Genomic DNA, 23,950 nt, shown 5'->3' with positions numbered 1-23,950 from the left:
ATACAGTAGTGATACACTACAAATATTACGTGGTAGCTTTCTATAACAATATTAGCTTAATGTGCATCAAAGGATACAAGTCCTCACATTTACATTAAATGTTGAGGGATGCTTATATGAAAAAAGATAAACCCTAACCCTATTGATTCCGTTTGGGATTACAACAGTTTAAAATAACGCGAATAAATAGTAAAAAGTGAAAAAAACAAACTAAACAAAAACATGTTTACATTAATTTAAAAAAAATGCAATAGAAATACAATTATACTAGGTTTATAGATTCATCGTGTGTTTTAAAATAATGGGGGGGAAAAAACAGGCAATCAGAGTGAAAAAAAAGAGAAGCTAAGAAGATGAGAGTGTCACTGGAGATTAGTGTGGGAATGAACCCATTTCTCCGTCATGGCTGCTCATGGGACCACCAGTTTCACCAAAAGGAAGGTAAAATACCGGCAACTGCTTTGCGCATGTGCACTGCCAACGGCTTAAATCGGAGAGAGCAGTCTAGTCTCGCGCAGCTTGTCGAGGCAACAGTCGGGGGTTATAGCAACGGAAAAGCTCTTCATCATCAGACACAACAGGACGACTGAGAGAGGGACGCTGTCGCACTTCAGTAAGTCACATTAACTCAACTTAACTTAAAATGTGCGTCCTTACAATTTAAATCACTTCATTTAACGGCGTGTTTAATTTACGCCTCGGATAAATACTTGTACCATCCCGTCGTTGACAATTATTCCGCCATCGGTAACGTGCGTATGTGTGTTATCCCACAGGCCTTCAGAGGGGGGTAACGGACGTTAACGTCAGGCTGGAGAAAGTCTCGTGTCTTAGTTACACTCCGGGGTATTACAAGCTCACTGTAATCACTTAGCGTTTATAAAAATCAGGTGAAAAGTCTTGAAATTGAGCCACAATGATAGCTTGAGCAGTAGAACTAGTTAGCCGTGTAGCTAGTAGCAGTACAGTTTACAGCGAGTGTCGCACCGACCACCGGTACCGTCAACTGTCTGTCAAACATCCCGGATCACCCGTGACAACAGATGGAGCAATGTCCAGTCACCATACTGGTTTATATGGGCTATAACGTCATTTTATACTGGTTAGACCTTTAACCACTCTTTCTTTAATTCTTTAATTTAATACGGTACAACCACTTTTTCTTTCATATAAAAACGTACATTAGTTAGATTAATAACTAATGTAAAAAAAGAAGGGGTGGGATTAAATAAGGTTTTATACTTCTTCTTGCTCCTTTTCTGACGTGTACATCCCATTTATATAGAAAGTATTTCAGAGCTTTTTTATTCTTTTTAATTCTTTTTACATCTTGCTTTCTTCTCTCTGTTTCTTTTATTATTTTTACATGTTTGAAATAAACTAGACTAATAAAAGTCGTTGTCTAAGAATAAAGTGTAGTGCAGGGAGTGTATCTACTAATTTTTCAGTGTCCATAGGGTACACCCACTTCTCCATCTCCTCTGATTTACACCATTGATGGACTCATTATATTTAATAGTTTGCTGCAATGTGTGAAGGGATGAGCCTCCAGTGTGTCCCTGTTTATAACAGGTTTCCTCTGCTGGACGGGTCACCTTAAAAAAACAATTTGGGGGAGAAAATTAGGAGTATACCCACTTCTTCGGCCACCACTGGGTACAACTTTCTTTCACTTGTTTTAAATATGTTTACCACCTGCCTGTTTATACGTAGAAGGTTTTATTTGATGTCATTTTAATGATACAGGAGCAGTTAATTCATGACTGTATTCCTTCTTTATTACTATATAGTTCTCAGGTATTTTTTAAAACAATATATATTTTTAGATTGAATATGTCCATAAATTACCTTTTAAAGTGTAAGCTCTTAATTGATGTCTAAAAAAAGGAGTGTATGATGTAGTAAAAATAATAATAGTAGTACCGCAAAGGTACTACTTTTGCAGTACAATCAAAAGATCAAACCAAGACCCACTTTACGTGAACTGTATCATCACAATAAAAACAAAAGATTAGATATGAAACTGAAAGGTGTCAGTCATTCACCTGCTGTCATTACGTGATTACATTATACAGCTACTGGACTGCTGTATTGACAGTGGCCACAAGGTTCAAGGTTTAGCTTTACAGTGGGATTGTGAAATAACACGTGCAGGCCATCAACCTCCGACAGAAGAGGAAACCAGTGTAATGATAATTAACTGTTTAAATGTTTTAACTTTTGTTAAATTCCTCTAACAAACATTAAATATACCACAGACTATTTTTGTTTTCCTCACTGCCACGTTTTGTTCCCTTCCTTAAACTTGGTCATAATAAGATTAAGGATCAGTTTAATTGGCTAAGTGTGATTAGAAATAAAATGACTTTGACTTTGTTTTATTTGTTATGGCAGTACAACGAAATATACAGTACTTTACAACAAATGAAAATAAATGAAGGAAACGTGTATAAAAATAAAAAGGACCTATGACCAACAGTATAAATGATTTTTAAACAAGTCCAGATTTTAAAACTGAAAAATATAAACAATATTGGAAACTAAAGAAATGCTGAACAGATGCAGATGAATGCAAAGGGTTAGGCTTGGTACATCAATGTTTTCATCTATAAATATGAACAGCCTCCAAGATTCGTAGTGACAGTAAATATTAATTATTGAGGATTATTAAACACAATTACTTGTTGATTTTATAACATCTGCATCACCTGTATTAATCTCTCTGAGTCCTACTTTAAACAACCAGCAATACATGAAAATAAATGTAAGTTTAAGAAATACAAATAATCACTGTAGTCATATAATAATAATAATATTAATAATAATAATAATAATAATAATAATAATAATAATAATAATAATAATAATGTTTTTGAGGTAGTGTTGAAGTACTCTAGAGACCAGAATACAACAACAAACACTTTGAAACATTCATCACACATGACAAAACTAGCCCAACATTGTAGCACAGTATTCGTTTAATCTCCATTATCTCTTCTTCATTGGTTGTTGGAAGCCTAAATAGTTATTTAAATTCATTATAAACTTGGTTAAATGTCCGGAGTATAACCTCTGTGAAGCTGTGCAAAGTGGAAGTGACTGTTCAGCACACCATCCTGACCTGACCTGTAGGAGGTCTATTTTAGAGCCAGTCTCTTTGGTGCTGTTGGATTGTTCCTCTTTTCAAGCTTTCAGGGTGATGAGTGGAAGCTGTGCAGGTTTTATATGTAGATCCCTGCTGGTGATCTCAGATGCCTTTGTTAACTGTGATTGGTTACAGCATGTTTCACATTGGCTCAACGGATTACCTGAGAGACAGATTTAGCAACTAAGTGAGTGATGAATGAAAACAGGTACAGAGGAAGTCACATTTAAAGGGTATATACAGAATATCAGGTCAGTTATCTTTCAGCTGATTGGAGCAGCTCCGGTGTTTGCTGACGTTCAATCAAGCTGAAACAAACATGGATTTGTTAAATAGCAGTCAACTTCTCAGATAATCAGTTCATAAACCAAAAGATTCTGATTACAACTTTTTAATGTGATTATTTGTGGTTTGATGTCGCCCTCTGTAAGAGTAAACTGAATTCTTCTGGGCAATGGACACATTTGAGGATGTCATCTTGAATGTTTTGCATCTATTAAATAAGAACATTATTAATCTACAATGAAAACTTGATTTAGTTTTAATCCTACAGATTTCAGTTTAACTAATTCATCCTGGTTTGTGTCTCCAGGTCTTTCTTAGAGGTGCTCCACCACAGCCTGATTGGAACAGTTCACACCAAACACACACCCAGCTCAGGTGGGTCTTTATTTATTTGTGTCTGTCCATGGAGCACTCCATCAAGCATATCTCATATCAGTAATAATATATGCAGGGCTAAATACGATAGTAGTGCAGCGGTGAGCTGTGCACAAAGGCGGGATGAACATGATCATAAATCTGTCATTATGTAACACTTGGGCAGAGTTTTGAACATTTAAACCTGAACAGTGAAAACAGCAGTGTGAGAGTTTAGATTTGCTTAAAAGTTGTGGAATAAAGTTTTTTATTATTTTTTAAAAGCACAGTTGAGTCTAGATGAAAGTTTTCAGTGATACAAAGAAGCAAGCAAGATTAAAAGACAAAGATTAGTGTAGAGAAATATAGCTTGACAGATTCTCAGTGTGGCAGAAGGACATGCGTAATGTTTGTAATGAATGTTTGCTCATCGTAAACTCTGTATACCCGTCTTCAAAAGAAGATTGATTGGACTCAAAGGTTTCATTTCTGAATATGATTCCTCTCCTGTCACATTTACCGACTTGTTCCATAACTTTGTTGGGAAGGAATAAAAAAAGATGTGTCATGTGATCGCCACAACTTCACACACGGTGCAGAACACAGTTAGAAACTTTATTTTGTCAGCTCTACTCTTCCTCATTCTGAAGCGTAACGTATAAGATTGAAGGCTACAGCTTGAAGATGAAGACTTTGTGGCGACTAAAAAATACAATACGTGATCTGCTGATAGCTTGTGTATAGTACCTTTCAAAAAACAGTCGACATAGTGCTCTGCACACGATGAGAAAACAATAGCAGTAAAATAAAAAAGATAAGTATTCAATATTTAAAACCTGTTCAGAATGTACAGGAAATTGAGAAATAGAAACAGCAGTAATGGCGAACATAGGAAAGATTCAAGTAGCAAAGAAGCCCTTCTGTGATTCCAAACTCAAGAGCAGCAGTGCATAGCAAGTAATTCACACAAAAGCCTCTTTATAAAAGTGTGATATTTGAAGGGATTTAAAAGATCAAACTGATTGGCCAGCCTGAATTCCTCAGGCAGCTCGTTCCAAAGTGCAGGCCACCTAATAGAGAAAGCACACTAAGACTCGAGGCTGCGAAACAAACAAAAGAGTCTTGCTTTAAAAAGTCTGAGGCCTTGTTCACCTCACAAAGGGTTAAATGGTCAGCACCATACAGCTGCTCTGTACTGGAATGTTCTGTGCCAAGAAAGTAACCACTTTATGCCAAATCAGACACCTTTAACTGAAAATGATGAACCAAGAAAACATGCCAACATCAGTCCCTGTATTGTATAAAGTGTGTGTGTGCTTTGTGTTTGTTCAGGAGGATGGCGGTGAATGTTTACTCCACCTCTATGACTATAGAGAACCTGAGTCGTCATGACATGTTAGCGTGGGTCAACGACTCTCTGCATCTCAACTTCACAAAAATCGAGCAGCTCGGTTCAGGTAACACACTTTCTATTCTCATCAAGTGCTTGTAAATATACGTTTAAATGTACTTCCAGTCCTAAAACTGAATGTGTGTTTTTCTCCTCCTAGGCTCAGCTTACTGTCAGTTCATGGACATGCTATTTCCAGGCTGCATACTGATGAAGAAAGTCAAGTTCAATGCTAAATTGGAACATGAATATATTCAAAATTTCAAGGTCTTACAGGCTTCTTTCAAGAGAATGAATGTGGACAAGGTGAGACACACACCACATACACACACACACACACACACACACACACACACACACACACACACACACACACACAGACTCATTCTATCAGATTGAGTCAAACAAATGTTCGCCCTGGGTTCAGCTTCCTCTGTCTGCCTGTTATGATTTTTCAAAATCTCCTTGATATAGAAAGTGAAGCAAAGATTTGTCCTCTAGAAAGATTTGCTAACATGAGTGTCTCTCTTGCACATTTGCTCTTCAGTTTTGGAGTAACACAGGAATTATAATTCTCTTGGATTATAATTGCGTTATGATTTCTGTTGTGTTCAGTGTAGTCCACAAACTGCAGTTTCTCAAAAAGCCTAGTAGATGTTTGAGTCCGGTCTGTTTTCACTTTGTGGATTTTGCTTTTTATTGCTTTTTTTCATAAATTTATTTTCTATCTGCCATTACAATGACCCTGCGATATCAAGCTTGTCCTGTCCTCATATTAATTATTACTCATGATCGAAGTATAGGCCCTTTGTTTGGATCCGTATGTGGACTTAAGTCCTTCTTATCTTCCTCTCTCTCTTTATTTTTCTGTCTCTCTTAGATCATCCCCGTGGAGCGCCTCGTGAAGGGTAAGTTCCAGGATAACTTTGAGTTCCTTCAGTGGTTTAAGAAGTTTTTTGACGCCAACTATGACGGGAAAGACTATGACCCGATAATGATGCGACAGGGCCAGGAGGGGACGCCGCCGCCACCGACCAACCAAGGTACAGTCGGCACACACATCCACACTACACTCACACACACATAGGCATGTGTGACACATCAGCTGTGTGTGAATTTGAATGCTTTCATTCCATTACGTTCAACACTTCATGCATCCGCATCCCCACCTTCTAACCCAGGTGATCCCATTCACCACAAACCTAAAAGACCCATTCGTTCAGGTAACCTCCTGCATCGAGCCTGTTTGTGTGTGTGTGTGTGTGTGTGTGTGTGTGTGTGTGTGTGTGTGTGTGCCTGTCAGTGCTTGATGGTGTTTTAAATACATCCAAACTGACTGATCTGAGCTGAATAAGCTTGTCTGATTCTCTCTTTAGAAATTCGGTGCTAAAATGTAGAACTCAGATCATCCAGCCTCCTGTCCTCTCTTCTAAATCAATCAACCAATAACTCAATCAATCAATTTGTATTTGTCTCAACGTGACTTGCTGCTGGTCGCAGCACTAACATGCACCCTCCTGACGTGATCTGGATGTCAGGGAAACTGTATCTTTTGTAACTCAAGGCGCTTTACAAAAACAGGAAGTCAAGACTGTACTTTAGTCTTATTATTTACACAGACCCAATATTAGTCCTTCATGAGCAAAGGACCTTGCAGTATTGCAGTGGCAAGGAAAACAGCCCAGACTCATGTTAAACAGCCTCCTGCTGTGTAAGGCTCAGTAAGAGAGAGATGGATGGAAATAGAGTTCAGTATGCTGGGTCCCCCCGGCAGTCCCCCAGCCTCATTTCATCAGAGCAGATATGGACCACCACTATGATCGCTGCCTCTCTAGTCAATGCTTAAGTTTCCACAGCACCACAGTCCGTCTCAGGAGCGAGCCAGCAGAGCCCCTCAGCTCTGCTCCTTTCCAAATACACACACGTCTGCTTTTAAGGGATCCTGCAGCTACAAGCTGAACAGAGCAGCTCGCTTACACAGATTGTAATTTAGGGTGCTCATTTAAGGCTCTATATTGTCTGACAATAACTGTGTGTGTGCACATTTTCAAAGGTTCTCATTGAAAACAGTTCCTTATAACTCTGGCAAAAACAGCGCTGTGTGTTTATGTGCAAAGTAGAGCTGCTGCCATTGGGCTGTTGCATTCAGCAATATTGTGATTTTAATCCTACTTTGGTTAATTTATATATTTTGAGTACTTGTTTGCACTCTGTCTGAGCAAACAACCAAATATGATAAATGATGAATATGAAAAACATGTTTTTTTTAAACATCACTGATATTATCCGAGTAAAGCATAAGCTCTTACAAGATAGTGTGGCCAGCTGAATTACTATATCTCTTTGACCACATTAACAATGACAACCAAATCAACTAAAAACTCTGAACTAATAAAGTGAAAACACCTCCATCCAAACCAGGGTACATAGATAAACACCTGTGTGTGTTTCTGTCTTTCAGGCCCTATGAGAACGTCTCCCACAGCACCAAAGACTGCGCCCCCCCCTCAGAGGCAGCTCAACATGACAGCAACTCGCAGGAGTGCTCCTGTGTCCCGCAATGGAGGAGACGCTGAGCTCGTAGAGCTGAACCAGCAGGTAACACTGACTCATGTGACCCACCTTAAAGCCCACCGTGATGCCAGCTGCATGTCTCACATTGAATGTCGTGTTTGATGGTGCCCTTCAGTATTCATGAAGGTAGGCCTCGATTGTTTAAAAGTTTTCAAATTTACACTGGGACAGCATGAGAATACTGAACAGGCCCCAGATGGCCCACACTGGAACCTGACACATTAAAGTTAAAGGAAGGTTGCTGTACCCTGTGATGAAAAACTTTTTGCTGACATTTTTGGACAGACTCAACTTTTCTTACATTCGTACAGTCTGTTGATCAGTTTCTTTATGAAATAAAAGGAGCTGTAATGAACATAAATGAATGGCATGTCAACACATTTCTGATTTGTTTGGACCAGTTGGTGAGCAGTTCCAGTATGATTTAGTCTACACACACCAGTGTCCCATAGGTCACCATACTATACTGTCTCATATGCAGGTGCATCATTATCATTATTTTTTCTCCTAGCTGCTGGATATGAAGCTGACTGTGGAGGGACTGGAGAAGGAGAGAGACTTCTACTTTGGAAAGCTGAGAGACATCGAGCTCATCTGCCAGGAACATAACAACGAAAACCACCCATCCCTCGTGAAAATCATGGACACGCTGTACGCTACAGAGGTAATTACAGTCAGGTTACACAGAGCGCCTGCACTCACCTGCTCACACAGTACAGAGTGGTTTTGCCAGATATGTCAGACCACAATTGAATCAGAAACAACACCATTGTTCTTACAAGTCGAATCCACTTAATCGACCCACTAACCCAGTAAGTGTGCTTATTTGTTTATTTGTTAGGATTCCAATTAGCTGTACCCAAGAGTCCAGCTATTCTTCCTGGGGTCCAGTGTGGGGAAGGTATTAAACAATTCTAAGTCAAGACCAACTGGACTTCTTTTTAATTTCTTATCTCATCAAAAGTATTCTTCAGTCCACATTAAGATATTCCTCTATAAGTCATTTGGCTCTTGTTGTTGAGGTTCAATTTGTGATCATACACACTTTTTATTTTGGTTTCTGTGGACTTTTCCCTTTTGTCCATCACAGTGTGTTTCAGCTGTTTGATGATCATTACATTAATAGCATGTAATAATAGCATATTAATACATAAAAGCTTACATACAAAAACCTTCCTTACTTGGAAAAGACAATGTTTCTACTTAGCTGTTTACGTTTTATGAACACATTTAAATATTCCATTAATAATAACTATGAAAATGATGCAGTATTTGAGCACATCCACAAGTGTGTTGATATCTTTGTCTTTCAAAATGATGTTGTGATGAGAAAATATCACACAGTTTAAACAGTTGATGAGTCTCAGAGACGCTTTAAGTGTTTGCGCATTAGGACATGGGTGAAGGTCAATTTTGCGACAACTAGACAAAGAAGCTTAGAGAAGAAGAAAACTTCCAGGTGTGAGTGTAAGTCTGTGACTGTGTAATGGGGACAGGTTATAATTGAGGACATCCAATTAAAAATAGCTGCAAGAAAATACATTTATTCAGAATGCATTTACTTATAAGCATAATGGCTGCAGTTCAAGGCACCTCTGCAGTCACTGCATTGCAACCCAGGATGACGTAACATGACAGTGACGTGTCTCAGATAATTATGTACATATCACAATATTATGGATAAAGAGTTGCTGTGTTGAAAGCAGCGTCACCCACACAGAAATGAGCACTTATCCTACCAGCCACTGACCTCTGCGTTCCTATGCAGGAGGGATTTGCGCCACCAGATGATGAAGAAATTGACGAAGGAGCAGAGGGAAACCACGGGGACTTTTAGTTTTCCTTCTTCTCCTCCTCACCTTCATTAACCCCCCCCCCCCCACCCACCTTTTTAAACTACCTGATAATTACTGTCATCCCCCCTTGTTTTTTCCCTGTTGTTTTTTTTTTTTTTACTATCTTCCCTCCTACCTAATCGTCTGCGTTTTCATACAACGACGACTTTGTCGCACAGCCTAGCTTCCCAAACTCTGACTAGCAAAAGACACTAAATCCAAACCAGTCTGGACTAAGGCTCAGCAGCCTGACTTGGCTTACCCGACCTAACTCTAGCCTGTCACCAGAGGGGGCGGATGCACCGCAGACAGGGCTAGTCTAACCTGATACTGTGTCAACTGTATAAGCTTCAGGAGTGAAATTAAAGGAACCCCGGCACTTACAGCCTGGAGCTAACAGAGATACCAATCTGTCTGTTTTTTGAAGATGGTCACTTTCTCTCATTACGCACTTTCTTTGGTGACCACACAAAAATGCACACAGGATTTATGCAGAGTTTATATATGAAATAACACAATGTTTTCCACACAATGTGATCAGTTTTTTTATTTATTTTGGCTATGATTATAAATTGTTTCAAGCCCCCCGAAGTAGAGAGGCCAGCACGTATATATTTCGACAATCTGCTTATGGTGACAAACGTGAACAACAATTTACCCCACAAACATATTGCAAAATGTGGAATTGCTCATATGCTTAAAGATGTCATCATTCCTGGGTGAAAACGAAAAAAAAAGAAGTATATTCCTACTTGTGGAGTTGTCCCAGAGGAGAGGGTTTGCTCATGAAACTGTTAACAGCTTGTTTATGAGAGGGCGTGATGTATTTATGTTTTTATTTATTTACCTTTTGTAATTGTCTCTAGTTTCTGACAACAAAATGTGTGTGAATTTGATGAAATTAAAGGTCTTGCACTAAATGTAGCATAAACTTACGGACTGAATGATTCAACATGCCAACATGCAGTTAGCCAGAAAATAGATAAAGGAAGATGCTATTTTATATTTTGTAGACTCGTTTTAAAGAAGTTTGATTTATCATTTGCATTGAATTCCTCAATGGCCAAGTCAGACAGGGTCAGTGTAGAAGTAATTTATAAGACAAGTGTCAGGCTATGAATTCTATGAATGAACAAAAAAAAAAGACTACAGCAGACACTACTTACTAAATACTAATGTATTCCTGTTTTAATTGAATTTAATGTTGTAGCTGCTATCATTATTTTTCTGTTGCTATTTAATTGAGTTTGTTTAAAATTGATAACCCCCGCGGAGGTTGCAGGTGAACCTCGGCTGTGATTTAATGTGACTGACTGGTAAAGGTGTTGTCAGACCAGCCCATGAGAACAAAGCAACGAACCCCCTCTCACACATCTGTTGCCATGGCAGCCACATGATTAACATGCATCATTTGGAGTTTCTGCTGCAATGAAATAAAGCTCTGAGGTTAAAGAAATCCTTATTGTGTGTGTTGTCATTCTCTGTGTTACTCTATTGCTCATTTATGATCTAATCCCTACTCCTGATTCTAAAACGTACACAAAGATGAAGCTCAACTTGAAGTTAGTTGGCAACTGCTAAATTTTATACAATTTCACACTTCAATTGGCAATCTTTTGCGGAAATACTTTAAACTATTTTTGTCTCTGGAAATTGTGTTTTCCGCCTCCTAATAAGTGAACAAATACTCTGGCTTTAGATGTGAGTGTTTCTGAGTTCACAGACAGCTTCATGCTGGTTCACATTTGTTCAAAGAAAACGTAATTATTTTTTTATTTTTCATGTATACAATATGTTTTTATATATTTATTGTCAATCTCTGAATTCAAATGAGTTCAGAACTTTATTGGCATGAATGTGACATTTTGATATTGCAATGCCCATATAACAAAATCAAATACAATAATAACAGTAATTGTTGACAATTCTATAGTAACAATTCAATTAGCTTGTTTATAAAGCGTTTTCTTGATCATGTAATAATTATTATGAAGTGTGATGGTCACCCATGTGAAAGAGGTCTTGGGGACGGTTAAAGAAAACATTTTTTTTGGTGAAGTTTGTCTATTCAAATGAATGGAACGGAAGCTGTTTTTTTTTAATACTCGGGGTGACTTGAGGTAATGTGTGTATTTGAAATCAGAGACTTGTATGAACTTGACATTTTTTTAAAGTCTATTGAAACTAACGGATCGACGCATGACTCTGACGTCATACCGACAAAGAGACGTGGCACGCGGTTGCCTGAATCATCATCCTCAGAGCCGTTGGTTGGTGGTTAGAGCGAGACGTTGGTCCGTTTCATTCAGCGGGGAAGAAGAAGAAGAAGGAGCCAGGAAGTCGACTGATAAAAACCCCTTCAGGATCGGAGAAATGGCGTCAAACAACGGCTCAGTCGGCAAATGGGAAGTCGTAAAGAAAGGGAAGAAAAACAGCAGCGCAGGAGGAGGCAGGAGCGCGACTGACAAGAAGCCTGGCAGCGGAGGAAGGAAAGCTCTGGGTGAATCCAACCAGCCGTCCAGACGTGAGTGAACACGGGCCGCTGCATGCTAGCTGCTCTGTGACCTACTTACGTTCACATTACAGGAGAAGGATGCTGCTGCTGCTTACCCAGCCTAAAAGAAAAAAGTCTAATTTAACGCTTGTTGTTGTTATTTTTGGCTGACTTTAAAAATACAGGAAAAAAATCCCTTCTGCAAACTGATTTTGACAAGTTGGCAGTGTTAGCATAGCATCGAGAAGCGACCCTCCCCCTCCCTTGACTTCCTATGATATATGTATTTTTTTGTGTCCTGCTGGCTTTGGCATTTTATTTGCTTAGCTTGTACTGACTTACACATTTTGAATAAATAATAATACGTCTATCCTTGTGCGTCAAAATGTGTAGTTAGCTTGCTAGCAGCTATGTGTCAACAACACAAGCAACGTCATCACTGAGGAGTCGACACTTTCTGACCTTTTTTTTTAATCCCCTTTTTCTCATTATGAAGCTAATAAATGCATACTCAGGGAACTGTTTCAGTGAAGCTAAACTACAACATGTGAATAAATAATTCAGGTTAAACAATAATGACAGCTGTCACATCACTAATGGATCTGATGATTTTATTTAACATTTAAATGTTGGTGTTTACATTAAGCACATAGTATTGTATACATTTGCGTTGACAAAGGGGAAATAAAATACATTTTAGTACAAGAAAATGTTTACAAAATATTTAAGTAACAGATCTGTGCAAAAGCATTCATAACGTCACATTGCTCTTTATCTACAAATACAGATGGGAATAAATAACTAAAATAATATTGCATAAAAGTAATGTATTTCTTTTAGTTTTCAGTTGTTTTTTATTTTTAATTATTATTTTTTTAACTTAATCACAAAACTCTTGTTGAAAATAGAAAACCAAACATTTTATTAACAAACAGTGAAAGTTTTCATTTGAGTAGATGTCACCATTAGCCAAACTACTACACAAGATTTGGTGCTCCTTCATTATGATAAACAAAGTACATTTACAGGTACAGTGAATTGATTGATAAATAAAATAGTATTGCATTTCTGCTGTAAACTGCTCTTATTGGTACCCTTATTATAATTACCGTATGTGCTGGTTCATGGTGGCTATTAACAATGACCTGGACAGTTGAAGTTCATATATTTTTTTTGCAATATTGGGTTGATTGTATGAATACAAAGGGACTTTGCAACAATAGTTTGATTCTGACCTTTTAGATTAAAATGAAGCGTCACAGGTTTTGTCACTGGTCTACAGCAGGGATTGGAAAACATCAAGGCTGCTTCACCAGCTTGGTACAATTTTTAACCGTCCATTGGTACTTGAACTTCACAGACGCATGTGAGCCCACGGCTTAATGTGGGTCAATCAATTTACCACCAACACACAGTCCAATATCAGCTGAAGGGCCTAAAGGTGTGTCATTGTTTTGGAAAGTATACCATGTGCTTAAAGTTTAAACATGTTTTTCATACTCAAAATAATACATGCTATCTTCTTCAATCAACTACAATAAAGATAAACCTGGAACAGACAGAAATAGTATGAAACTGATGTTTAAAAGGAGCCACTCAAAGTTTTTTTTTGCTTGTAAATCTGTCAGTGGAAAACATCACAGCAACTTTAATTACTCAGGTGGTTTACTGCGTGATGATATCTTATCGTGCCCAGCGTAGCATATTTACAGACCTTTAATAGATGCTTTTGGTTTTTATTCGGCGTAGCATACTTGACATTCAACAAACGAAGCAGAGTTATCTCAAATACCTCTCCTCTTCCCAGATACAGCTTAGACCTAAGTTATGGCTGACAGAGGAGGTTAGGTCCTCCTCTGCCAATGTTGTTTGTTTATGCAAAACTTTTATCAGTAAATCATCCCGTCCAAAGTCTTTCTGCCAGATAACACTGACCAGGTCTAGTTAAGGTGGCGTAAAGCTTTAATATAAAATAAATACTCAGCCCTGAAAGTGGCTCTACAAATATCTTGATTAAATCCAAAGTCATAGAGATAAATATCAAATCCTTCTTGCCAAGTCTGAGTTCATCCCCTGAATAGTTGAAACACTTGAATCATGAGAGTGTAAAAGTTGCCTTGAGTTTGTGGTTTTTGTCTCTTTCAAAATCCTCCAGCCACAGGTTTGGCGTGAGAGTTTGTTGGAGCAGGCTCTGTAATCTTTGCGTCTGGTGTTATGTAGACGACAGAGAGAGAGAGAGAAAGATGTCAAACCCCTCTGATCAGACAGAGGGAGAAACTTTAATGTTTGTACTCTGACTGATTGCCTCTCACATACCCTGACTTTGAGAGGATCATATTTTAGACAGCTGATATAACACTGGACGTGTTTCACATGACATGTCTGGACATGTCATAAGATATCTGACAAAAGCTCTTCTTTCAGCTGCTGGGATTATGTCAGGTCCAAGGCGTTATTTAAATGCCTCAAACTTTGTGGGTGCCTCCATTTTAAGGGCGGCGTTCACTCAAGACTTTCCTCTTAATTGAACATTTTAGCTAGAAAAAAATAAAAATTAGCTACACTCAAATAATTTGCAGATCGAATACATAACTTGATTTAAGGGCTTTACATTTTGATATACTGTTATTCTGAAATTCAGACCCAACTTTAAAAAAGTTAGGCCTTTTTTTCCCCTGGTCCTCTTTGAAGTAAATACCAATATAACCCTTCTGTCAGCTGGACACATCTGATGTTACTCTTTCAGTATGAAAGCATAAAGCGAGGCGTCTGGACTCTCACTCTGCATGTGAAGCATCCTGTCAGCTATTCTTCTGCTGGTGTGAGAATCCATTCGAGGAGTCTCTCTTCCCTGTGAGAGGGCCACGCTGGGCTGAGCCTTGACTCGGATTACACCTCAGCTTATGGAGATGAGTCTCTTCAACAGTTCCTGTGTAGTCTATAGACTCTGTATGTACTTATTGAATCACTAATCAGTTGGGATAATAAGACAGTCAACATGTGTGTAAGCAGTTTATAAACTGCCTCCGTCTCTCCACCACCATGTTTGCTTTTACTTTCGGTTCAGGTATTTGTTTTTTACGCCTCCTCTTCACGCTGCCTCGTTACTCCTCCCTTTGTCTTGTGGTGATGTTTGACATTTAATTATCATAATCAATAGTAATTATAGGTGGTAGATCATAAACTGGTTTGTCAGAGTGAAGCGATGTCGACTTATTCTCTTGATATTTCTCCTGTTTGATTACAGCAGTACAAGTAGTAGTTCTTGAGGTAGCTCAATGCACTGGTTGAATGCCTGTCTGCATTTGTCTTTGGGATAAGTATTTATGGTATGAAACATTTAAACCAGTGCAGCGTTCATGGTGTAATGGGAAATGTCTTAGTTCTTCTTTTATTTTTTCATGAAAAATAAGCTTAAAAAATCAGTTTAGGAAAATGCCTCCTAATCCATCCATCAACACTTTCCAGTTCAGTCCTGGTTAGGATTTTGAAGCCGAGACACTCAAAGACACCGGACAGGTTTGACTCTAACGGTGAGCATGAGTCCAGTGCAGAGAAGTGAGGAACAGTCCAACACTTAAACAGGGAAGTCGTGACCATACAGTCAGAACTTCCCAGCACAGCAATGAAACACTTCCCTTCTTTGTGTCACAGTCCTGCATCGGACACACACACGCACACACACACACACGCACACACACACACACACACACACACACACACACACACACACACACACACAGATGTATATTTAGTTCTGTCAGCATCTTGTACGGCTGAATGATCAGTGAACAGCTGGTGACCCCGGGCTCCTTAGACTCAGGTTTGAGGGCGGCTCTGACTTGGATCCTTAAATGGACTTGTGGTTAAATACTGTAAATATCTTTGCTTTGACATTTTAGGGTTCAACTGAAGTATTGAGATTGAAATCAAGCTTCTTAAAAGACTTGACTAAAATGTCTAAAATCATCCCACAGTAGAAAATTTCAGATGTGATCATCAATCAGCTGCTTGCTAAATGTTTCAAATGTACCTTTCCTGAAGTTGTTAGTTTTTAACGTTTGGCAGGTTGATGGTTCCCCTCCCTGTTGACCACTTCTAGTGGAGTATTATTGGCTTTGAAAGCTTTAAACTGGTAAGACTTAAATACAAACAGAGTTGCAGTGGTCGAGTTTGTTTACAGAAATGATCTGAACAAGTTAGAGGGAAATACTTAAAATTCTACTGGGACTTAACTTAGTTCTTTTGTGAACTGTAATGAGTGTTGCATGAATATTTTCTGGAAAATGAAAAGCCATTACGAAAGCCATGGAGGGAGTGTGGGAGCACATAACGTTAGGGGAGGGAGCAGCCATGGGAGGGGCATCTCATGCTTTAATGGATTGATATGATTCTGAGGACGCTTGGGGGGGGGGGGGAATAAAGTGTTAGAGAAGCTGAAAAAGTGTCAGACTCCGTGTGTGAACGGAGCAGCCGGATTTAACCAAAGCTTACCTTGTCTCTTGCAGCTCCCTTGAAGATGTCAGAGACTCTGTATGACGGCTTCGAGAAGATGGGAAAGAAACAGAACAAGGAGCAGGTGCCTCCACCACCAGCAGAGTCTGAAAATAAGAAGGCGTCATCGAGTAAACCGTCGAAGAAAGCATCACCCAGCAATACGGCCGCTACCCCCACTCACAGGACCCTCGAGGAATCCTTCAAAGCCGTGAGTAATCAGCAAGCTTTCCACAGCAGAGCCTTCTTTAAGCCTCTTTCTTGTGGAGAAAATTAGAAATGAAATTTGTGAACACTCTGTGGAGGCTCTTATCTCAAGCTTAAACAACACCAAGAAGCTTTTTTTGTCATTCACACTTTAATGAGACGAGAAGCATTTCTGGGACTATGTTGAATTCTGTGTGGGTGCTTAAACACATTAGTTGTTACTAAAACGGACAGTTTTCCATTCTGAATAGTGCTGTTTGTCTCATCTTTAGCAGAGACTTGAGGGACAAACATAAATGTAAAAGACTCTGGGAAAACCTCTCAAGCTATAAAAACAGTCAGCACACACACACACACACACACACACACACAGATACAATGCCACATTGTGGGTTATTTAAAACCAACCATCACATGCTTTTACACAGTTTCATTTTCCCATAATGGACATGTTGTTTCTTATTAAGCAGCCGTAACGTTTCCCCTGTCTCGTCCTTTTTTTTTTTCAGTTGGACGTCGCAGACCTGAAGCAGCAGTTGGCTCGCAGTCAGACCCTGTTCCCAGATAACCCGTCAGTGTGGGTCAAAGACCTGGCAGGATACCTCAACCTGAATCTGACTGCACCAGATTCTGAGCCCACACTCAGCAGCTACGCTCACGGTCAGTCACGTTTCTCCACCCATCTGTCCTTCTTTTTGTTCTCTGAGTAAATGTAGAAGATACAACAATCATGATGCTGAACTCCTCTTGTTTCCTTCTTTTCACCCTCAGACTACCCATACTGCCTTACAGGAAAAGAGCTGAAGGGCGTGATCAAAGGCCTGATTGGACGTTGCAGTGACATCCTGCCAGATTTCTTTGACCACTGTGTTTATACTATGCTCAGGGAGCTGGACAGACAGTCAGGTATCTTTGAACGTCATCTGCTGTAATGTAATGTGGTAACAAGTTTTAAAATGATCTACATCTCTCCTCACTGCTGTCTCAAGGGTTTCCCTCATTTTAGCTGCCGCTTCTGTGGCTTCACGATCACTTTTTTTAAAAAGTATTTTTGCAGCTTTTCAATGTCTCTACGTAGAGATAGTCGCAATTCATCCAAGAGCAGAATTCAATCAGCAGAGGCAGCATTTTTTCACACAGGTGACATCAGTGGCTAAACAGCTTTCTAATGAAGTACTGTAGAGCTGCTGCTCACTTATGAAGTAAGTTTGGTCATGCATCAAATCACACAATACATCAGGCTGTGCAGAAAGAAGAGAACAACTTACACAGTGTTGCAAAGAGGATCGAGGGGAGAAAAAAAAAGTGTATGACATCCTGTATGAACCAGGGTCAACATCTCAGACTACAAAATCAATATCTGACATTGATTAAGACATGTTTACAATACCAGGGCTACTAGCATCACTTCGCTAAAGCGTTAACCATCGGTGTGGTTTTTTTCCCAGGAGAATCTCTGCATGGCTACAGAGTTTGCATTCAGGCAATCTTACAGGACAAACCCAGGATGGCAACCCAAAACCTGCCAGAGGTAAGTGGGCGTGTCTTTGAGTCGTGCTCTGCTGCTGTCTGCTCAGAATCACCCTCACAGATTCAGTTTTGTCAAATGAACTGTCGATTTATCTTTTAACCCAATAATATGCTGTAACCCTGCTTCTCCTTCCTCTGAAGTATTTGGAGTTGCTGCGGTCTGTTCAGAATCGACCAGTGAAGTGTTTGACCATCATGTGGGCGCTTGGCCAGGCTGGATTTTATGACCTCAGCCAGGGACTACGAGGTAACGGACAGTCAGGCATTCTTACACATCGAGCAAATTATGTCTACACACCACGTCCTTTATCGTATGAGTCCTCGTCTCTGTCTGTGCCCCCTTTATCCTACTTTCCTAATAATACGTCCAGACAGAAATCGAGGGTTGGGGTTTAATGAAGCAACATTCGAGCAGTCACACACTGACCAGCAGCCATCTGGGAAGTTTAACACATGCCACTTGTAAAAACTCAGCTGCTGCTGCTGCTGCTCTGGGTCTTTGCCTGGTATTTGTTGAGGCTTTGAGGTGGGTGTTAGTATGTGGGCATGGAAGCATAAATATTCTTAGAAGATTACAAAACCGCCTTCATCTGCAAAACCAAACGTTGAGCAACGGCAAACTCTCCCTCGAAGCAAAGAAAGACACCGTTTGACTTATTTCAGGGCACTTTAAACAAACACAAAGTCTGCTGCTTATTATTTTCATGTTGGAATACTTCCACTGTATAAAGTCTCTGTAAAGTGTCATCTCTGTCTCTTTGAATAATGAAACCATGCAAGTCAAGAACAGGTCATGTTTTTTCTGCTGCTCTAGCTCCAGGCTATTTCAAACTGAAAGCTGTATAGATCAGCATTTAGTGCCGGGACTTAATGTTTCTATGGTGTGAATAAATGTCTGTATTTGTGTTTCAGTGTGGCTGGGTATCATGCTTCCTGTCCTGGGAGTCAAGTCCTTGTCTTCATATGCGATTGCATATCTGGAGAGACTTCTGCTGTGAGTGTCTCTGAGAAATGAGAAAACAAATTAGAGACAGTGTACATGTCACCATGTGAATATGCCAGATTGTAGCTATACGCTGTACTCCCTTTGCCAGGTTGTTGGTTCAAACATATTCACATTTTTATATCATGGCGAGCATAAACCTGACATCATGAATTGTACTTTAATTGATACACACGCATATTAACAAGCAGAGAAAGTGACACCAGGGTAAAGTTAGTGACTGAAGCTGTAGTTCAGTTGTGTCATTGTCAGAGTACACAGGCTCTCTGCACCTAACGAACCACTAACGTACCACAAGGGACGAGGACAAGCAGCGAGTCCTGACGTCAAAGAAGTCCGAACCAGCAAATGTTTAACACTGATTAACAGTGACATCTTTAACGTTCATCTGTCCACTAATCAAACGGTTGACTTCGCCCTAACATAAGGACACAGGGTTGTTTCGGTTCGTCTCTTCCTTTGCACTGAAACTCGGGCGTCATGTTTTTTCCTCCAGACTTCATGCAAACCTGACAAAGGGATTTGGCATCATGGGCCCTAAAGAGTTCTTTCCTCTGCTGGATTTCGCCTTCATGCCCAAGAACGCCCTCTCTTCAAGGTAAATGTTATATAATAAAAACACTCGTACCCACTCACATTGTTCCCTTCAGTTAAAAAGATGTACGACTTTGTCTTCTAGTTATACAAGTTCAAACAGCCACGGCTCTGTGGAGCCTTCTGAGGCCATTTAAAAGACTCTTATGTTATTCATCTTTAAGTAGTGAAGCAGAGTGAACACGAGGGTGCTCATCTCATTCTGTTGTGATTGTTTAGTTGTTGTGTGTTGTGTTGCTTCCTTCTCTCTGTGTATGAGGTCATAATGCTGCTTTTGTTTGTGTTCAGCCTGCAGGAGCAGCTGAGGCGTCTGTACCCTCGACTGAAGGCCCTCGCGTTTGGAGCCAAACCTGAGACCACCTTACACACGTACCTGCCATCCTTCCTGTCCAGAGCCACGCCGCACTGCCCAGACGACATGAAGAGAGAGGTACACGCACGCACACACACACACACACACACACACACACACACACACACACACACACACACACACACACACACACACACACACACACACATTTTGGAGGTCATCCTCATCTTGACTAGATTGATTCTGATTCTGCATCAAGTCCTGATTTTGTTCAGCACATCTTTACAGTTTGGGAGGATAAGTCTTAATTCTCTTTCTCTCTTCCCTTCTCCTCCCTCTCTCGTGTTTTCCTGCAGTTGCTCAGCAGTATGACGGAGTGTTTGTGCGTGGATGTTCAGAGTCTCGGAGTGTGGAGGCAGCTCTACACCAAACATTTACCCCAGTCCAGGTGAGTGATGCATCTCTCTCATGCTTTAAAAACTTGTAATCCTTTAAGTTAAAAAAACAACATTAAATATAGGTTTCTGTATTTCGAGGTTAGTCTTGATGCCTCTCTCTTTCTTTCTCTCCAGTCTGCTGTTAAACCATTTATTAAAATCCTGGAATATTCTGCCTCCAAAGGTAAGACTTTGATATTTAATATTTCAAACATAACTCTTCTCCTTGAAGACTGTTCAGTTACAGGGAGGTTTAGAATACATGGTACACTTGGTAAATGGTGTATTATCTAATCTTCTCTTTGACCATTTATGTTATTTTATTTCAATGCTCAGCTCCGAAAGAACCTTGAAGAAACAATCCAGTCTTTCAGAGTGACCAACGAGGAGATGAAGGACACCATCGAATCTCAGGAACTTCAGGAGTGCAATAATCTGTGTCAGGTGAGACCGACGAACAAAAGCTTCAGTTTAACCCGAGATCATGAAGAGATTCTTTAGAATTGAAAAGTTGGGTTTAAGACGATTTAAATAAATGATGTGTACGTCTATCTCAGCATGTGTAATGTAACGATGCATTCATAGCCTTTTCATCTGCACACTTTCCTGAATTTCCCTCGGGATCAATAAAGTATCTATCTATCTATCTATCTATCTATTTGTGAGATTTGGATTTTTGCCTCATTATCTGCTCTTCTGCTTTAAGAATCTGCAGGTAAAGATGCGTGGTCGTGGGTTCCCCTGGTCCAAACTGCTCATGGTTCTGCTCGTGTTTGCTGCTGGTTTCATCGCTCATGACATCAGATCCCAGGGCTCCTTTGCAGGTCTGTCTCACTCCTGGTTTTTTTGGTTTTTTCTCTCTTTAACACTTTCACAAGTCTTTTTATATCTCATCAGCATGACTTTTTTTCCACGCACTTCTGTCTTATCTTGTTGGGTTCTTACCAATTGTGTTTTGTGTTTTCAGATTCCACCACAGCCAGGCATCTGCGTAACTCAGGGGTCACAGCGGTATCTCAGCAGGCCTGGGGCAAAATAGCGGTGTACTCCAAACAGGGCTTTGGGTACGGTCTCAAACAGTCCCGCTTACCTTTCAGTGCATGTGAAGCATTTGACTTGTACACATGTTGTGTGTTAAGAACTCAAAAGACAATCCACAATGTGCCAGATTTTGACAGGATTGGTCTCTTTTCCTTTGACCAGACAGAAATAGTTTTGTATGAAGCACGCTGATTGCTTCAGGTGTCTGTATGCAGCATCGCACTACAAACTAAACCGATGTTTTAACTCTGTTTACCTTTTTATTTGTGTGTTTCCCTTTTTATTCTCTGTAGCTGGCTGGAGACAAACACCCCACACTATTACTCCGAGTGTGTGCGGGTTTTGGGCCCGCTGATGGAACAAGGTTTAGAAAAGGCGAAAACAGCCGCCATCTTCATCTCTGAAAACGCCACGCAGTTTATTCTCTGGGTCAAAGAAAAGACGCCGCTCGCAATAGAATGGGTAAGGCTGCCTCCTCGTGCGGTTTATAAAACTCCACTTATCCTTTTGACCAGACAAAGTAGAGGAAGTTCTCTTGAACATTTAGCTAAAAACAGAATTTAACCCTTGTATTTTCTGTCACGTCTTTGCCCAGGTGAACACAAACACCCCGGACAGTGTGTTCCAGCTGTTAGCGTATATAAAGGAGCTCCTCCTGCTCCTCCATCAGAACTACATCCTGCCTGCTCTGGCATACACATCAGAGCTGCTGCAAAGAGCGTGGACCAACCTGCAGGACTCTTGCAAGTCAGTACTTTAAATCTCTTCTATAAGAGATATTCATACCTCATACGTACCTGACAGGTGCATCTGTATCTACATTATCTCATGTAACTTTAATGTCAGTCATAAAGTTCAAGACAAACTCATGAACTCGCCTTTCTGTTTCTTTCCTTCAGCGGTGAGGTGTCGGTGTCGTGTCTGCAGGCGCACGCCGTGTCCTTCACCAACTCAACGTGGCTGCTGCTCCAACACACGACCTCTGCCATCAAGACGTGGGCTCAGGAGCTTCTGACACGAGCGTGAAAACAACCAGAGACGCTCACTAATTCGCACGCATATAAAATATACACACACAATAATGAAAAATACGCACACACACTCACTGACCCAATCTGAGGTGGCCTTCCAGAGGGTCGGCTGTCCTTGTGCCATGATTGGACACTGCGGGGTCAGACAAACGGACTCATTTAAAAAGGATCCTTCTATCTCTAGTTCTGGCTAAAATTTTTAAAATCAGTTTGCTGTTGTATAGATTTTTTTTTTTCTACCAATCTTTTTGTCACTGCTGGATGCAGAGGTCGTTTTTCTCTCTCTGTCCCTGAGTTTTCTACTGCAGTCAGCTGTTGCTTTAACCTTTTTGGGTTAAACAAACTAATTTATAGAAAATGTAGGTTTGTAGATGATTTATAAGCCATTTTTATTTAAAGATATTAAAAAAAAAAGTGTTCTGTGAAGGCTTGGTAAAGGACAGGGAAAAGACCAAAAAACCTATTCCAGACTTCTTCAACCAACGTAGACCTCATCGTTTAAATTCAGATTCCCAGTCTTTGTCCAACTCACTGTGAAGTCAGATGTGGTGTTGTGTGTATCAGGCGCCGTAAAAGCTTTCGTCAAACCTCTCGGTGGTAGAGCCTTGAAGAGGGCGAAGGAACTCGTCTGCTGGTAGTTTTACTCGTGGAGACTCGGATTGGACAGCGTCACCCGAAACAGGACAAGACGAGTGTCACAAGATTCAAAAACTGGCAGGAAAAAGAAAAGCGAAGAAGAAATCTACATTCTGTCTTTTGTGTGTTTTCTTGCCTTCTCTTTGCTGCTTCATTACATGTCTGCTGTCTCTCCTGCTTTTTCATTCTCCATCAGTAGCTCGACACCTGAGCAAATAAGCAGCACTGCCGTCTAATCATACTTGAAGGCTAATGATATTCTGTGTGTGCGTTTGTGTGTGTGTGTGTGTGTTTGTGTGTGCACCTTTGGCAGACAAAATAATTCTGAATAATGGGATCATGATAAACCGGTGCCAACATCCTCCTGTACACGGATATATAAATAAATAAGAGTAAAGCCCTCCTCTGGTAAAGGCAAACCTTACAGCTCAGCTGATTCATGAAGCCCTACTTTAAAGAAAGATATATGAATGGATATGGCAATGACTTCTGTCTTACTTTGTAATGTAAATGATTTATAATAAAGACTTCAACCCCAGGCACTGATTTGAAATGGTTAATCTAGTAAAGAAAAAGCACTTGTTCAC

At 40.1% G+C, this 23,950-nt stretch overlaps 2 protein-coding genes across 7 annotated transcripts; both read left to right on the top strand.

Annotated features, from left to right (window-relative positions):
- The first annotated feature begins 501 nt into the window (after positions 1-501).
- LOC306839043 (microtubule-associated protein RP/EB family member 3-like) lies at positions 502-10,507 on the top strand. Of its 6 annotated transcripts, none has more exons than XM_079367516.1 (9): positions 502-613; positions 3,738-3,805; positions 5,117-5,241; positions 5,335-5,480; positions 6,055-6,217; positions 7,636-7,772; positions 8,260-8,412; positions 8,590-8,649; positions 9,517-10,507. In XM_079367516.1, the coding sequence occupies exons 3-8, from the start codon at positions 5,121-5,123 to the stop codon at positions 8,599-8,601; spliced, it is 732 nt and encodes a 243-aa protein (XP_079223642.1). In that variant the 5' UTR covers positions 502-613; positions 3,738-3,805; positions 5,117-5,120; the 3' UTR covers positions 8,602-8,649; positions 9,517-10,507. The 6 variants fall into 6 exon arrangements, with proteins under 6 accessions (XP_079223642.1, XP_079223643.1, XP_079223638.1 ...); XM_079367517.1 differs by having other exon boundaries at positions 9,142-9,616; XM_079367513.1 differs by lacking the exon at positions 8,590-8,649 and adding an exon at positions 1,573-1,656 and having other exon boundaries at positions 506-613.
- Positions 10,508-11,753: 1,246 nt separating this feature from the next.
- On the top strand, positions 11,754-23,901 carry tmem214 (transmembrane protein 214). The gene is made up of 17 exons (XM_079348120.1): positions 11,754-12,107; positions 16,586-16,782; positions 17,288-17,438; positions 17,550-17,684; positions 18,227-18,309; positions 18,450-18,555; positions 19,221-19,302; positions 19,808-19,909; positions 20,194-20,335; positions 20,575-20,666; positions 20,791-20,839; positions 20,992-21,099; positions 21,362-21,479; positions 21,623-21,719; positions 21,990-22,158; positions 22,292-22,443; positions 22,596-23,901. The coding sequence occupies exons 1-17, from the start codon at positions 11,783-11,785 to the stop codon at positions 22,720-22,722; spliced, it is 2,235 nt and encodes a 744-aa protein (XP_079204246.1). The 5' UTR covers positions 11,754-11,782; the 3' UTR covers positions 22,723-23,901.
- The last annotated feature ends 49 nt before the right edge of the window (positions 23,902-23,950 follow it).

The sequence above is a fragment of the Symphodus melops genome (assembly GCF_947650265.1).
Source record: "Symphodus melops genome assembly, chromosome: 1".
NCBI classification, from domain to species: Eukaryota; Metazoa; Chordata; class Actinopteri; order Labriformes; family Labridae; genus Symphodus; species Symphodus melops.
This window is presented reverse-complemented; position numbering and strand designations above follow the sequence as displayed.

What these genes read in the sequence shown, in the direction of transcription:
- LOC306839043 (XM_079367512.1), top strand. Translation starts at nt 5,121, where the DNA reads ATGGCGGTGAATGTTTACTCCACCTCTATGACTATAGAGAACCTGAGT. An exon ending in TCGTAGAGCTGAACCAGCAG is followed by an intron (nt 7,773 to 8,259) that starts GTAACACTGACT and finishes TTTTTCTCCTAG; the next exon opens with CTGCTGGATATGAAGCTGAC. An exon ending in ACACGCTGTACGCTACAGAG is followed by an intron (nt 8,413 to 9,516) that starts GTAATTACAGTC and finishes GTTCCTATGCAG; the next exon opens with GAGGGATTTGCGCCACCAGA.
- tmem214 (XM_079348120.1), top strand. Translation starts at nt 11,783, where the DNA reads ATGACTCTGACGTCATACCGACAAAGAGACGTGGCACGCGGTTGCCTG. An exon ending in ACTCAGCAGCTACGCTCACG is followed by an intron (nt 17,439 to 17,549) that starts GTCAGTCACGTT and finishes TTTCACCCTCAG; the next exon opens with ACTACCCATACTGCCTTACA. An exon ending in CCTCAGCCAGGGACTACGAG is followed by an intron (nt 18,556 to 19,220) that starts GTAACGGACAGT and finishes TTTGTGTTTCAG; the next exon opens with TGTGGCTGGGTATCATGCTT.